Raw genomic sequence first — 14,033 nt, 5'->3', positions numbered from 1 at the left:
CCAAGACCAAGACCGAGGCAGGGCGAAACTGAGACCGAGACAAGACCAAGACCAAGGCAGAGTGAGACTGAGACCGAGACAAGACCAAGACCAAGGCAGGGCGAGACTGAGACCGAGACAAGACCAAGACCAAGGCAGAGCGAGACTGAGACCGAGACAAGACCAAGATCAAGACCAATACCAAGGCAGGGCAAGACCGAGACAAGACCAAGACCAAGACCAAGACCAAGACCAAGGCCAAGACCAAGACCAAGGCAGAGCGAGACTGAGAGCGAGACATTTAGATTGAATGTGGAGGAATTTATCTTTAGCTTTCAATAATACCATCCTAACATGGAATCAGTGTATTTACAGTGATGTATTGGTTTAACAGTCTACAGCTATCCACACTCAATGGCAGCAGCATTGAAAAGGTCGTTGTTATTTCAACGTGCCACACACACCCTATAGGTGCCCACCTGCCCACATGGGCTTACAAGACTCTGACAAACCGAACAAACAGGAGCAGTTCATGAAAGAAGAAGAACAGATACAATGTGCTGTACAGTACACGTCAAACAGTAACAGGTCAAATAAGAACTTAAATCAGTTTGAACACTCTTAGGTGCCGACTGTGACTTCAATAACTCAAACATAAAGAGTCATCCTGCGCCATTGGAAGGCATTAACCACAACTTGAGCAAGCTGAAACACCTTATGTGTGAATAGATACTGCAATCTGTCTTCATCCCACATAGAAAACAAAACAAAACTGGACTGTCTTAAAACATTTGACAGAAAAGACCAGACATTTCAGACAATTAGACAATAAAAATATATAAAAATCTCTGTATTTGGCTCGATGAATCATTTACATTCAAGCACAACATTGAAAATCTCACTGATAAACTTAGACAGGAACTCTACTTTTTGTACAGAATTAGATCCAATTTTTCTTCTTAAGTCTTGTCCAAGCAGATTTAATGTCAGCTCTAGATTATGGTAACATTATCTACATACAAGTCTCTGCTTCCACCCTCAAATTCACAGACTCTCAGATTCATAACCGGAGACCCCTCTATTCATCTTTGTATAATGACATTCACCATCTTATTAAACATCCATGAACCGGACCAAACTCGCTCTACTGACTGTCTATTGCATCAAGTCCCACATGTGCAAACGTTTGATTTGTGCTCTGCTTTGTATCTCAACATCGCTGCAAAAGAAGGAAACTTCAACGATGTTGGAGGCTTAAATAAAGGTTTGAAATGAAAATTAAAAGTTTGAATCACGCAGAGCATAAAGCTCAGGTTCAAGCAGGAAGGGGATCATTAAGCCTGATTTATTTAGTTTCTCTCTCTTTTTAACACTCTGTCCATCTCAAATCAAACAGATTCTGCTATGACACCATCAGCCAATCATCTTACTGCTTTCATTTTGAATATCTCTTCACCAACCTGCTGCTTTTTAGGCTGCAGGGACAGTGTGTTTGATTTTGAAAGACATTACAGGGTGGGAGATGACCCTCTCCTGAGTCAGACCAGGACTCAGTATACAGCCATCCAGCAACTTTTAAAAGGCACACACACTGACAAGTGTTTCCAGCACTCTCATAAAGCCAAACTAAGAAGCTGATTGGTCACCGTGCTGCTTCTGTCATCACTCCACCATCCATTCACAATTCAGTTTAAAGCTGCTGTACTTACAGTTTGCAGAGCTTCATTACTTACTGCTGACATTTAATTACAGAAGTAAACAGAGGAGAATGGATGGAGACTAAATCCTTCTTATCCTGAACATCAACCTCTCCTCTCAATATTGCTAAAGTCATCTCTCCAACTTATTAAAGTTTGCTCCTTATTTTCTGTTTCCTCCACACTAACATCACTTCAAGCCAGTGTGAGAGCAGCGATTAAATAAATCTAATGGATGAAGGATGATTGACCAAGAAATATCCCTTTGCTGGGAAAAAAAAATAGAATGCTTACAAAAAATGAAATGTGAATTTTCTCTGAATACACATTCTGTAGGCTACTGGGCACAAACACACTTACACACACCTGAAAAGTGTTAAGAGTGGAGCTGACAGTAGAACAGCCTCCACATGTTCGTGTGCTGAAGCTGTCAGCTGGACCATCATCATCTCCGTGTTACACACTGCTACTGAACATAAAGAGTGCTGTCTGATCATCACTCACTTTATTCAGAGCAAACAGAGCTCCACTGGAAACAGCCAGCAGCACAAAGTCACCATGAGGAGATCTCTGAGTCATGTCAGTGTTTTCATGAAGGGAAGTCACTTCACATACCTTCACAACTCGAGTCAGTAGCACAAGAAAACAATCCACGGTAGCTGTCATTTCTCTCTCATCTCCAGTGTTTCCTTAGTGGAAAACGTCACGACATGAAATGAGGAAAAAAAAACAATGAAACGATCCCTTGCCTTGAAATCCAAAGAGGAGAGCGACGCCGGGGATCCACACGGTGTGTATCCAGAAGTAAAGCATGGTGTCCCTTTAACAAGGTGGAAAAGCTCCGCGCTCCTCCCGACGAAGCTCCGTCTCCAGCGGGTAATTTCCAGAAGAGAAAGCGCTGAAAGTGAAACCGAGCGGAGGAAGAAATCCCAGTCTGACCGGAGCTGATGAACACAAGTGCTGCAGACTCTGTCACTGCTCCACCTGCTGCTGCTGCTGCTGCTGCTGCAGGCGGACACTAGCGACCCCTACAGGAAGCACAATCCGTGTGTGTGGTCAGTTGCGTGACATAGCCTATAGCAGTCTCCTATATTGGCTCAGAAGTGACAATCGGACCAATCATTAAATTCTATCCATCTCTAAGACGTATTCCACACGTGAGGAAAATCCCTGTAGTATAATAACAGGAATTTGTTCATAAAGTGAACTCATATTTTTGTTTAAATACTTTGAATGAACTCATTGGTAAGACCCTCCTTACATGACTTATCTCCTGTCTACAAACATCTCATGCCAAACAAGCAGATCAAGAAATATCAAGAGCGAACAAAGTACAAAACATTAACAAAGTACATTTACTTGAGTACTGTAGGCTACTTGAGTACATTTGTTGATCATCTGTACTTTACTTGAATATTTTTCCTTGATTCCTCTACATTTCAAGTATAAATATATTCCACTTGAGACATGACATTAATATAGAAAGTTGTCTGTGAAACATCCACTCATGAAACGTTAGCACAGGTTTACTGTGTTTGGCACGTTTGTTTACATGGTCACTGGTTTTCCTCATGGTGCATTCAAGTGGTGCCGCACACATTGGAAAAACGAGTTTCTGAGTTGTAAAATTCTCATGAACTCTTGCTCAAGTCGGAACAACAACTCAGAAACTCGGAAAAGAATTAGCCGCCCAACTTGCCGACTTCACGTCATAATCGTCATCACATGGGGGGCAAAATGTGTTTTGCTAATGTTAAGATACTTTTTATTAATTCACGTATGTGAATGTGTGTGTATTGCACATCAACTTTTTGCTCAAAGATAACTTGTAACAGAGACATTCCACAGATCTTCTTCTAGCATCAACGCTCTTTTTGTGCTGTTATTGCAATATCTCGACTTTCCAAAATTAAATCAAGTGACTTCCCAACATGGAAACTTAGACCATCCGAGAAGCACATGAATGCAGCATTAGGAACAGAAGAGGTGAATAATGGTGCTATGAGAAATATCCAGCACAAAGAGGCACAGAGCAAAGGTCAGATATGATCCCGACAACAACACCATCAAAAATATAGATTTCTGTCAGAGTTCAGAAACTGAGATTTTTCATGCACACATGATGTCTATTTGTGTGGTCATCTGCCTTGTGTAAGAGCCTTCATAGTGCTCTTTATAACTCCAGGGTTCTTCAAAGCATGAGCCAAATCAGGTAACTCATAGACAGTCATAGACCCCTTTCACAGGGGTTTAAATTACACATGTGTGTGAATGCATCAAAATCTGTTTAACTGACAGTTTCATGCAACAAACTGCACACATATTCAAAGCTCCTAACAGAGAGCGGTTTGTAATCAGTGGTTTTATGTGGGCAGGTGGCAGAAAATGATTTCACATTAGCAAGTTTCGTTGATGTTTCAGAAACACTAAAATCACGAGTGATAGTTAAACTAAATAAGGCACAAAAAGGAGGGAAAAGATGCAGTTTGTTTTAGTCTATGTTGTCAGCTTTTACAGTTACCCTATCACAGAGAAGTCACTCACTACAGGTGGAAACATCCTCCTTATTACTTTCACTTACAGTTATTGTTGTATCTTTATTCAAGAGGACAGCTGAAGAGAGACAGGAAATGTTTGGAGGAGAGAGTGAGGGATGACCCGAGCAAAGGGCCAAGGTTGGATTTGACTATAGCCTCCGCACATGGAGCGCGCAACATAACTTGCTAGGCTATCCGGCATCCCATGAGAGGAACAACTTAATATAATTTCACACTGTGCAGTCCACTCGTGTCTTATCATACTGAACACTGAGTTCAAAGCCCGTGACCTCTAAGTATCTTGATTCATAGTTAACTTCCCGCCTACAGAGTTACCGTCCTCCAGACAAAGTTTGGGTGTCAAAGACTCATGTTGGTGAATTCAGGGCTGAGCTGTGAGGGGAATAAATGTGATTTCTTTTCAGAGTGAATATGGAAACATTTGTGATCAAGATGGGTTCTATTTTGAACACTAGACTGTCACACAGAGTCCTGAGTGTGTTCTTCCTCTCATTCAGCACCATGGACAGCGACAGAGCAGCAGCAGAGCACAGAGGTTCAGTGTGGCTACAGAGCTCTACACTGCTGCTGTCACTGAGTACACATGGACATGGACTTGACTATCTTGTTCATGAGCTTTTACCCGGTTTTGATCACATTCGGGATAAGTTGTCTACATGCACACAAAGAAGCCTTGTTATTAATATCCCTGTATACATAATAAAAACTAGTAGTCAGAAATCCTGGTAAGGCGTGTACATGCCACACTATCCAAATTTTTTTTAAGGGTTCTCTGGGTAGCAAAATCTGGTTTCTCAAAATCAGGATAAGGGCCTGACATGTCCTTTGTCTTCCTTTGTCACTTTCATTTCTCCTCTAGTGCCCCAAGACGCTGGCTGAGGGCCAATCAGAGTGATTTCTCAGCGCCAGTTCTACATGTTGAATTGGGCAAAAAGCCTACACCAAGCCTGAGTACTACCAACGCTGCTGTTCACACCACACTGACCAGAACCAGCGACTCTCTCTGACAGACAGCCCTGACAGTCAGACTGGTGTGTACCTACCTTTAAATTGATGAAGTCATTGTTCCACAATAGCTATAGTTCACGTTACCGTTTGTTGTCAGTCTAATTAAGTATGTTCAGACTTGTTATTTTCACTGCTCACAATGTGTACCCACTTTGGGAATGCCTAGTAGTTCTGCACTGCAATCTAGGCCACAACTAACTGTTGGCCCTGCCGTGGTAGTATAGATAAATATATATGTTCAATGCCTGCAGCTCATTTTCTTCAGCTAGAGAGAGGGCAGAATGTTTGCAGAAAAAAGGTCACACTGCACTTGTAGGAACAAAATGTTAATACGAGCCATATTGAGTCATTAGGATTCATCCTTTGAGTATCATGACTATTTGCCAAAACTCAGAATTACATCTGCCAGCTCCCATTTCATGGACCAATATGTCAGCTCCATCGCTGCCTGACTGACTCCTGCCAGTTAAAGTAAGATAAATATTCACTTCTGGCTGTAAAACAAATTGCCCCTCCGGGATATTAAAGTTTACCTTGAACCTTGACTGGTGTCAGGATACAGCTCTGAAAAGTTCTGTATTGATCTCACTTCTGAACCTGACACCAGAACACACAGCACTCTCTCCACTCTGAGCTGTGACCTGCAGAAGTGCATCATTTACAGTAAAGTTGCAGACACTCTGTGGTTCTTGTTCTCTGGCGTTAATGACTCTTGGAGCTCTAGTTTCCTCTGCTGTTGTCTCTGTCCTGAATAAAGAGCTCCTCTGTCTATTTCTGGTGACTCCATCCCAGTGGTTTCCATCACAATAGACCCCCTAGCTGATTACTGTGACTCTGTGGAGAACTTTGATTTATGACTATTTTGCTCTAATTATATAAAGGTTTTCTGCTGCAACTATGAAGCTTGGAGTCGTCTTACAAACGTGTGAAAGCTTCCCTTAAGACTTTGCTGTGATCACAGTTTTTCCTCTGACAGAGAGCTAAATACTTGTCTGGAAAGTAGAAATACACTTTCTGGTTTTAGACTAGTCAAAAGTGTGTTTTTTTACTCTGTCCCTGGACCTCAATGCCAACAGAGTTGATCTAGAATACAAAAGCAGAAAAATAACAAAGAAGACTGTATCTATGTAAATAAAATGACTAACCCAGCTGGAAAATCAGCCATTAAGACAAATCCTCTTTCCACTTGACTACCTCCCAATTAAAGTATTTACTTTGCAGTAGACAGAGAGCCCACAGATACGGGGCATAATTAGAGGAAGGAGGAGATGGTTGACAGCCACTTGCAAAAGCACAACAGGATGTTTTGGGCACGGCTGGTGTTCATTTAAACTGCCTTGAAAATAAACTCACAATTAAGATGAAGATATGTATAAATTAAAGGAGCAATATGTAACTCAGACACCTAGCGTTTAAAATGGGTACTGCAGTCCTGATTTAAAACATTGAAGAGAGCTGGCTCTCCCTCCGCCCCCTCCTCCCTATAGTCGAGGTGCATGCAGGTTGCCATGTGGTGGACACTGAAGCTTCAGTGTTTAGTCCACTCTGCATCGGTCTGTAAACCTTTCTGTGTTCTAACCTCTCTCCATTTTTCAAAATCATCTCCAATATTGATCCTAGTTTGAGCACGTTTCTGCTCGTGGAGCTTATTAGAAACATGCAGAGGCTTTTTAGGTCGGGTACAATCACTTCTATCTGAAACACTTCTCTTGCCCGCTTCCATCGCTGCAACACCTGTTGGTTTGACCTGATAACTGCTCTCATATCTGGCAAACTGAGGGGCGTCCAAAACGGCCGTGTGGGGGTGCCTTAAAACCGCCTACCTCCTCTGGTCCAAACAAATCCAGAGCATTCAGGACCAGAATCTAAAGTTAGAAGGAGGACATACTGGCTGCTGCATTGTTGTCTGATGATAAGGTAATTTCCTGATTTAATTCAGTAGTTATCTTACACCTTAGACTTCTAGTTTCTCTGGAGTGTTTGCACACATCATGTATGTTAACCTTGATGAAACTGTGGATGTAAAGTTTGTGATTGTATGAATCCGTCTTGTGATTTGAACTAGCTTTGGCAAAAAAAAACAAAAAAAAAACAAAAAAAACAGAGAGCTCAGCTGATCCCCTGAGGATTCTCTGATTGAGTCTCTGTGGACTTGTTAGCTCGTTCACTTCCTGAAATCCTGTCGGAAGAAAAACTCTCCGTATGAAGATCACAGAACATGTCTCACTGTTTTTCATGTGTAACTTGCATTCTTTATTAAATTCATCACAAATCAAATCATGCAGCAAGTTTGCAGTAATTAACGATCACCTGCAGTTTCATCCACTTTGAAATATGCACTTCACACATTTCCAACTACAGAAAGTTTGATTGCTGATATATTAATTAAGTTAACAGCTAACAACCAATCATATGTCAACATTTTCTAAGAAGGACAAACTCATAAATCTGCTTGATTGAAGTCATTGATAAACCTGTCAGCAGTCTGTATTTGGGCTCAGTAGCTGTAAGGAGGAAATGACTGGAAGTAGGGCCTGACTGATATAGGATTTCCGATAGAGATACAAATATTATGAAGAGAAAATAATATCAGATAACCAATAGATCGTCCGATATCTTTTCTTTGATCTATTTTCAATCTTCAGAGAAGGAAAAGATATACAATTAAGATCAAGATGGTCACTCAACTGGAAAGTAACTGAGTATGTACGTGCGTCACCGCTCGACACTCTGGAGAGTGATGATGCTTGTTTTAATCCATATAGCGCCCTCTGCTGGTGAAACAGAGTTGCTAGTGCAATACAATGAAACTCAAATGAATGACTGGTGATTATATCTAGTAATATCGGCGCATATACAAAAACACTGTCAAAGTGGATTTTTCACAATATGTCCCCTTTAAATAAAATAAAACAAAAATAGTTAAGGTGGAGAGGGGTGATGCAATAAGCCCATTGCAACATTTGTGTAAAAATAATTAGCTGAAATGCCTTACATTAGCAGTTGGTTTTGTCAGAAAAGGATGCAGAGAGAAGGCGCTGGAGATCACCTGCTGATGTCTCATCACAGCAGCAACCCCTGAAAATGAGTTCCATGCTCATTGTATGCCAACTGTTCTCCTAAATTTACATAACTTAATTGTTTCATGCAGATTTTCATGAAGCAGCTGAGGGAAAAGGGGAAAAAAGCCTTTATCATGTGTTCTGTGTCACAGGCTCTTTGCCAACTATTCACTGTTTGGTGAGAATAAAGAAAATTGTTCCAATTTACACAACTGGCAGGCAGCCCTAATGAGGGGCTTCCTCTGCCACAGCAGGTGTCCTCATCTGACGTGTTCTGATAATAATTACTCAACACCTCAGGGAGATTTCCACTGATATTCCAGATAATCTCTCTATCAGGATTCATTCACAGTGTCAGTGGTTAACAGGGCTGAGCAGCGCACAGAGGACCAGAGTACTGTGGAGTCACCTTCACTGATCCATCCTGTCCATCTCATCCACATCCTGTAAGTCCTTCTGCTTGTCAATAACTCCACCGACATCAATAATTGAACCTCCTCTCTGAGAAACGGGGAAAAGCTTCAGTGAGGCCGAGGGTTTGTTATGTTCACTGAATACACAACTTGTGTAAAACGTAGTGCTCAGTGAATCTGAAATGCTCTGTAGTTGTTGCTTTTTAACACGGGAAAAAGTTTATGTGATGGTGGAGCTGGTTTACCTACTTAAAAAATAAGAAAATTGTGGCCTCACAGATGGACAAACAGATGATATTTTTCAACCCAGCCTGCATGTTAACACAGCAGCATACATGTGACAATATTATGACCTGTGATGTGTTGAACTGGCTTGGTAGCCCAACATCTTCAAACAGCCTCTCGTGTTAAGTTCTGCATCCGCTGTACTTGTATAAAGTCATGGCTGAATGTCAGCTCACCTGAGAGATCACACTGTACGAGTTAAATCCGGACAGAGCATTCACAATTGTCAATAGAAAACTCCCAAAGAGGTTGAAGTCAGATTTGTGTACTTCAGATGTCTAACGTCAAAAAAAAAACCACACAGGTTAAAAGGCTTATTCTGTCTCTCACACACTCACTCAGCATCACCACTATTCCCTGTTAGCTGGAGGTCTGCAGATATTTCCTGCCAATGTTTCTTTCATGGTAAAACAGATTGAACAGGCATGTCTGCCGTTGCCACGGTGATTTCATATGTTGTCAGTTTGAGCACAATCAGAAAAAAGTGGTCCCCAAGTCGATGAAGCTGCTTATGGCTCGGCTCTCGCTGTGTGAGTGTGTGCAATCGTAAGTCCTAAATTTCAAACATCACAGAAATTAAAACCGACCGGTCGGGAGAAGCTGGTCAGGTTGTGATCGGCTGCGATCGACCCTTCAAAAAATAACATACTTGTGCCTTTTTTATTCTTAAATTATTCTGGAATTAATAGTATATCATAATATACAGTAAACAAGGAGTATTTGGTAGAAAAGAACAAAGGGGGGAGAGCTGTAGTTGCCTTGAAATAATCTCTTATTTTCCAGAAAATACAAAACTAAATGATTTATAACATTTCTTCAACACACACTCTTTTTGAAGGTCAGTGTGTGTGTGTGTGTGTGTGTGTGTGTGTGTGTGTGTGTGTGTGTGTGTGTGTGTGTGTGTGTGTGTGTGTGTGGCTGTCTGTGGAGTGGACACAAAGAGAGCTGAGGTCCAAACACTGACAGGACACTAGAGAGCAGCTCCAGAGCTCCAGCTCTGACAGAGGACAAGCTGGGAGGAAGGACAGCTGTCTGGTTTTTGTATCAGGTAAAGGTGAACATAGACAGATATGAGAGGACAGGAACAAGGATTGGACACTGAGGGAATACATATAATCTCTGGTTTGAAACCACAAACACTGAGGTCAACTTCTGCTCATACAGTGGTAGTCTTTTCTCTCTTGACACTCTAACCTGTCCCTGCAGCTCTGTCCTCCTTTAAAGCTGAGTCACACACAGAGCTGTGGAAGTACAGGATGTCTGCATGCAGCAAACAGGACCCAGTTCAGCAGACCAGCGGATCTGTCCTACTGCCCGAAGGCCGGAGCCACACCTGGGAGCTCCAGCCTATTTCCACATCCAGTGCTACAAATGCTCCCCAGCAAGAGGCTTGAGGCAGGGTTTGTATCTGACATCTGTTAGTCAGCTGTGATGCTCCCAGTTCCACCAGACACACATAGCACGCATCTCACAGGAAATACACCCACATGAACCCTCAAAGAGAACAGATCCTGTTTTATGTAACACTGCTGCTGGCTTCGAGCGAACACATGTAGCTCTCTCAGAGGTGCAACCTGCTCATAGTCAGGGAATATTGCGAAAAAATCTGGGAATACAATTTCATACTAAGAAATTTCTTCACCAATAAAGTAAAGGTGTGTTATGACACACATATATAACAATTTCAAATCAACTCCCGTGGATAATCCGTGACAGTTGTTCAAAGTTTGGGTAAGCAAACTTCAACCTTATTGGTGATGAACTGGAAATGTTGACCTCTGGGGTCAAACTGAGGTTTTTCAGGATTCTGAATCACTTGCATTCATTTGTTTTGCAACAAATCCAATCCTTGGTGGAAAAAAGACCACGCCCACTTTTCCGAGCTCATCGTAAACCCTTTCTCTGTGAAAATAAATATTGCTGGGTGCATGTAAATTACAAGGTGGTTTAGTTGTTTTTATTATTAATAAAGTCAGGGCTAGCTCTAGCTATTTTTGTGCCCTGGGATAGTTTATGATTTGGTGGCTGATTTAGGATTAGCGCCGACAATCCTATGAAGAAACTTACAATGTCCATCATCATATTTCATGTTACTTCAGGCTCTAACTTCTTACCATCATTACTGTTTTGGAACAATATGAAAACATTGAGTTGATTTTCCACCCAAAGGAACTGAATAACTCTATATCTCTTTTCTTCTCCTGTTGTCATGTAGTGAGTGAGTGGTAAAGCGAGCCAGAGAGAGAGAGAGATGGAGAGAGTCGCTGAATCGAGCAGAGCTGAGGGAGAGGAGCAGTGAAGTTGACAATCTGGTAGTTGGTTTACATTCAAACTATTCAGGGCTCTCACCGGCACTCCCTAAAGCCTGCAGAATATCTAATCAGAATAATTTGGATACAAAAAGCTCTTTGTAAGAAAAAAAAACAAGACTGGCAACAAATCGCACAACAGGGAAGTATAGCTGGCATTCAGCAAATCACAGCAGAAGTAGCTCTGTGGATCATGAGCGAGCGCAGCCATTAATGTGATGATTGAACTGCATTACTATCTCACACAGAAATATGCTCTATCTCAAATGGCAAAAAGCATTACAAGGAGAGAGATAAGTGGGCAAAAGCTGAGGAGTAAATCTGTGTTTTAATCTTTCTGTTAAAAGAAGTCCACACTAGGACACATCGGAGGTCATCAGGCAAACTGCTACAAAGGACACAGCATTTACTGTAAGAGACACTTTGTACCTGAATGCCCCATTTTAAGGCTGCTGACTATTTGAACCACATCCAAAGACTATGACCAAAAACAACCCAATAATCGCTCACACTATGAATAGCAACTTGAAGAAAGAGGCTTAATCTCCGCTTCTTTTAAGATGTAATTCAACATGCAACAACCAAAACTTATTCATTTCAAAATACTAGATAGACTCTCCTGGGTGCCTGTAAATCTGTAACGGGCAGGGATGAGTCACAAGAACCTTTGTTGGCGATGTAAACTGGAAGCAGGTCACATTATTCATGTTTCTCACTAGTCTGAGGTCAACCACCTACTGGCACAGGGCTTTGAAAAAGATTTGTGACAGCCTGGGAAAAGATTTTGTTCTTACACTCACCCCATGCCTATTGAATGACTTAAAATGTATTGATAGAGTAGATGGGAAAAGGGCACATCGGCTTAAGGCTGCCCTCACTACAGCTAAGAGGGTCGTATCTGAGGGTCACTGGACCAGGCAGAACAACCCTACATACTCCGAGCGGTTTGTAGACTTATTAGAAACAGCTGTTTAACAAATATGTCTTGGTTTGGACTTTCTATGTTTACTTTTTGCTTAAGTTCTTGTTAGTGTACTTTTGCCTTGTGGCCTTTTTGTTTATTCCCCTTGGAGCAGAGGCGGGAGCTGTGGTCATGGTGTCATAGCTGCAGCACATCTAACCTAATTAGGAGCAGCTTATCAGTTCACCTGTGTCTCCTGGAAGCTGACAGTTAGTCACAGCTTCACCAGCGGTACTACGGCTCAAACTTCTCCAGTTCATGTGTTATTAAACGATCTTGAATTTATTTATTTAATAGGGACAATGCAATTTAACATAATTTCAATACAAAGCATGAAACTGATGTGCTGCTTAAAGAGTATATAGCTATTGCTAATTTCCAACTCGTGTCCCCAGTTGGGCCTTTATGTAAACAAACAGATTAAAATGTACAACATTCAGTTACATAAAACCCCATAACACGATATGAGGATACATTAAAATACATGTACAACAGTACAAATGTTATAAACCAGTTTAAAATGAAGTTTGAAGATATTAATTAAAAGTGGGTACAGCTCTGGCTTGCTTTGAGCCAGCATTTCACCTGTTTTTTAAAAGATTTTAAGTCGGACATTAATTTTATTTCAGGTGGTAAGGTGTTCCAGAGTTTGCAGCCTTTGGTGGAGAAGGCTGATTGACCAAACGTAGATCTACGATGTTGTACGCTACAGTCTCCATTCACAGTGCTTCTCGTTACCCTGTTTCCGTCCTGTTTTCGAACATATCTGGAGAGAGGTTCAGGGGCCAGATTGTTGATACTTTTAAAAACAAGTTTGAGGAAACATAAGTGCATGAAGCTCTCAAAACTGAGTAGATTGTGTTTTTTCAGTGTGTGACAGTGATGCCAGTGGACAGGTTTTTTGTCCATTATTTTCAGGGCCTGGTTGTATAGTGATGAGAGGTTTCTGATTGTAGAGGGTGAAGCTTGTGACCAAACTGTCATACAGTATGAGAAATGAGAGAAAATCATTGAATGCATGAACACCTGTGCTGCTTGAGTTGGTATGTAGTGTCTTATTAATTTAAAGCAGTTCAGGTTGTTCTTGATTGTTTTTGTGATTTTATTTACGTGTTTATCAAACTTGAGTTGTGGATCTAAAATGATTCCTAAGAACTTAAACTCACTAACTTCCTCTATTTCTCTATTCTGTATCTTAACGTTAAAACTTCCAGGGGAGCACTTTTTCCTAATGGAGAAACACATTGAAACTGTTTTACTCTGATTCAAAACAAGATGGTTGCATTCCAGCCACTGATGGACATTGCAAAGGTACTCAGTTAGGATCTCAGCCGCCTTGCTTGGTGACTTAGCAGGAGCATATATAACTGCATCATCTGCATAAAGCTGGAAGCCGGCTACTGGACAGGATTTAGGCAAATCATTTATAAACAGATTGAAAAGCAAAGGGCCAATAATTGACCCTTGGGGAATACCCATTTTATTGATTAAAGGAGAGGATTTTTCTTGGTCAACTTTCACACACTGCTCTCTATTCTGAAGGTAAGACTCAAACCAGTCAATTGATTTTTTCGAGAAATTGAAAGATGGTAACTTAGACAGGAGAATGTCATGGTTGACAGTGTCAAATGCCTTCTTTAAGTCAAGAAACACAGCTCCAACAACATAACCACCATCAAGTGAATGCTTTACATTCTCAATTAAAAAACAATTAGCAGTTTCTGTTGAATATTTTGGTCTAAAACCAAATTGTTGAGGATG

At 41.2% G+C, this 14,033-nt stretch overlaps 1 protein-coding gene and 1 long non-coding RNA gene across 2 annotated transcripts in view; both read right to left on the bottom strand.

Annotated features, from left to right (window-relative positions):
- Nucleotides 1-2,643, bottom strand: part of lsamp (limbic system associated membrane protein) — a 347,849-nt gene extending 345,206 nt beyond the window's left edge. Inside the window, exon 1 of the mRNA XM_061045657.1 lies at nt 2,426-2,643. Coding sequence (XP_060901640.1) covers nt 2,426-2,489 — 64 coding nt within the window. The 5' untranslated portion in view covers nt 2,490-2,643. The remainder of the gene's footprint in view (nt 1-2,425) is intronic.
- LOC132979843 (uncharacterized) overlaps nt 1-14,033 on the bottom strand; it is a 700,158-nt gene that overhangs the window by 494,413 nt on the left and 191,712 nt on the right. The window lies entirely within an intron of this gene.

This window comes from Labrus mixtus, chromosome 9 (genome assembly GCF_963584025.1).
Source record: "Labrus mixtus chromosome 9, fLabMix1.1, whole genome shotgun sequence".
NCBI lineage: Eukaryota > Metazoa > Chordata > Actinopteri > Labriformes > Labridae > Labrus > Labrus mixtus.
Note: the sequence above shows the minus strand (reverse complement) of the source record. Positions and strands in the feature narration are given on the sequence as shown.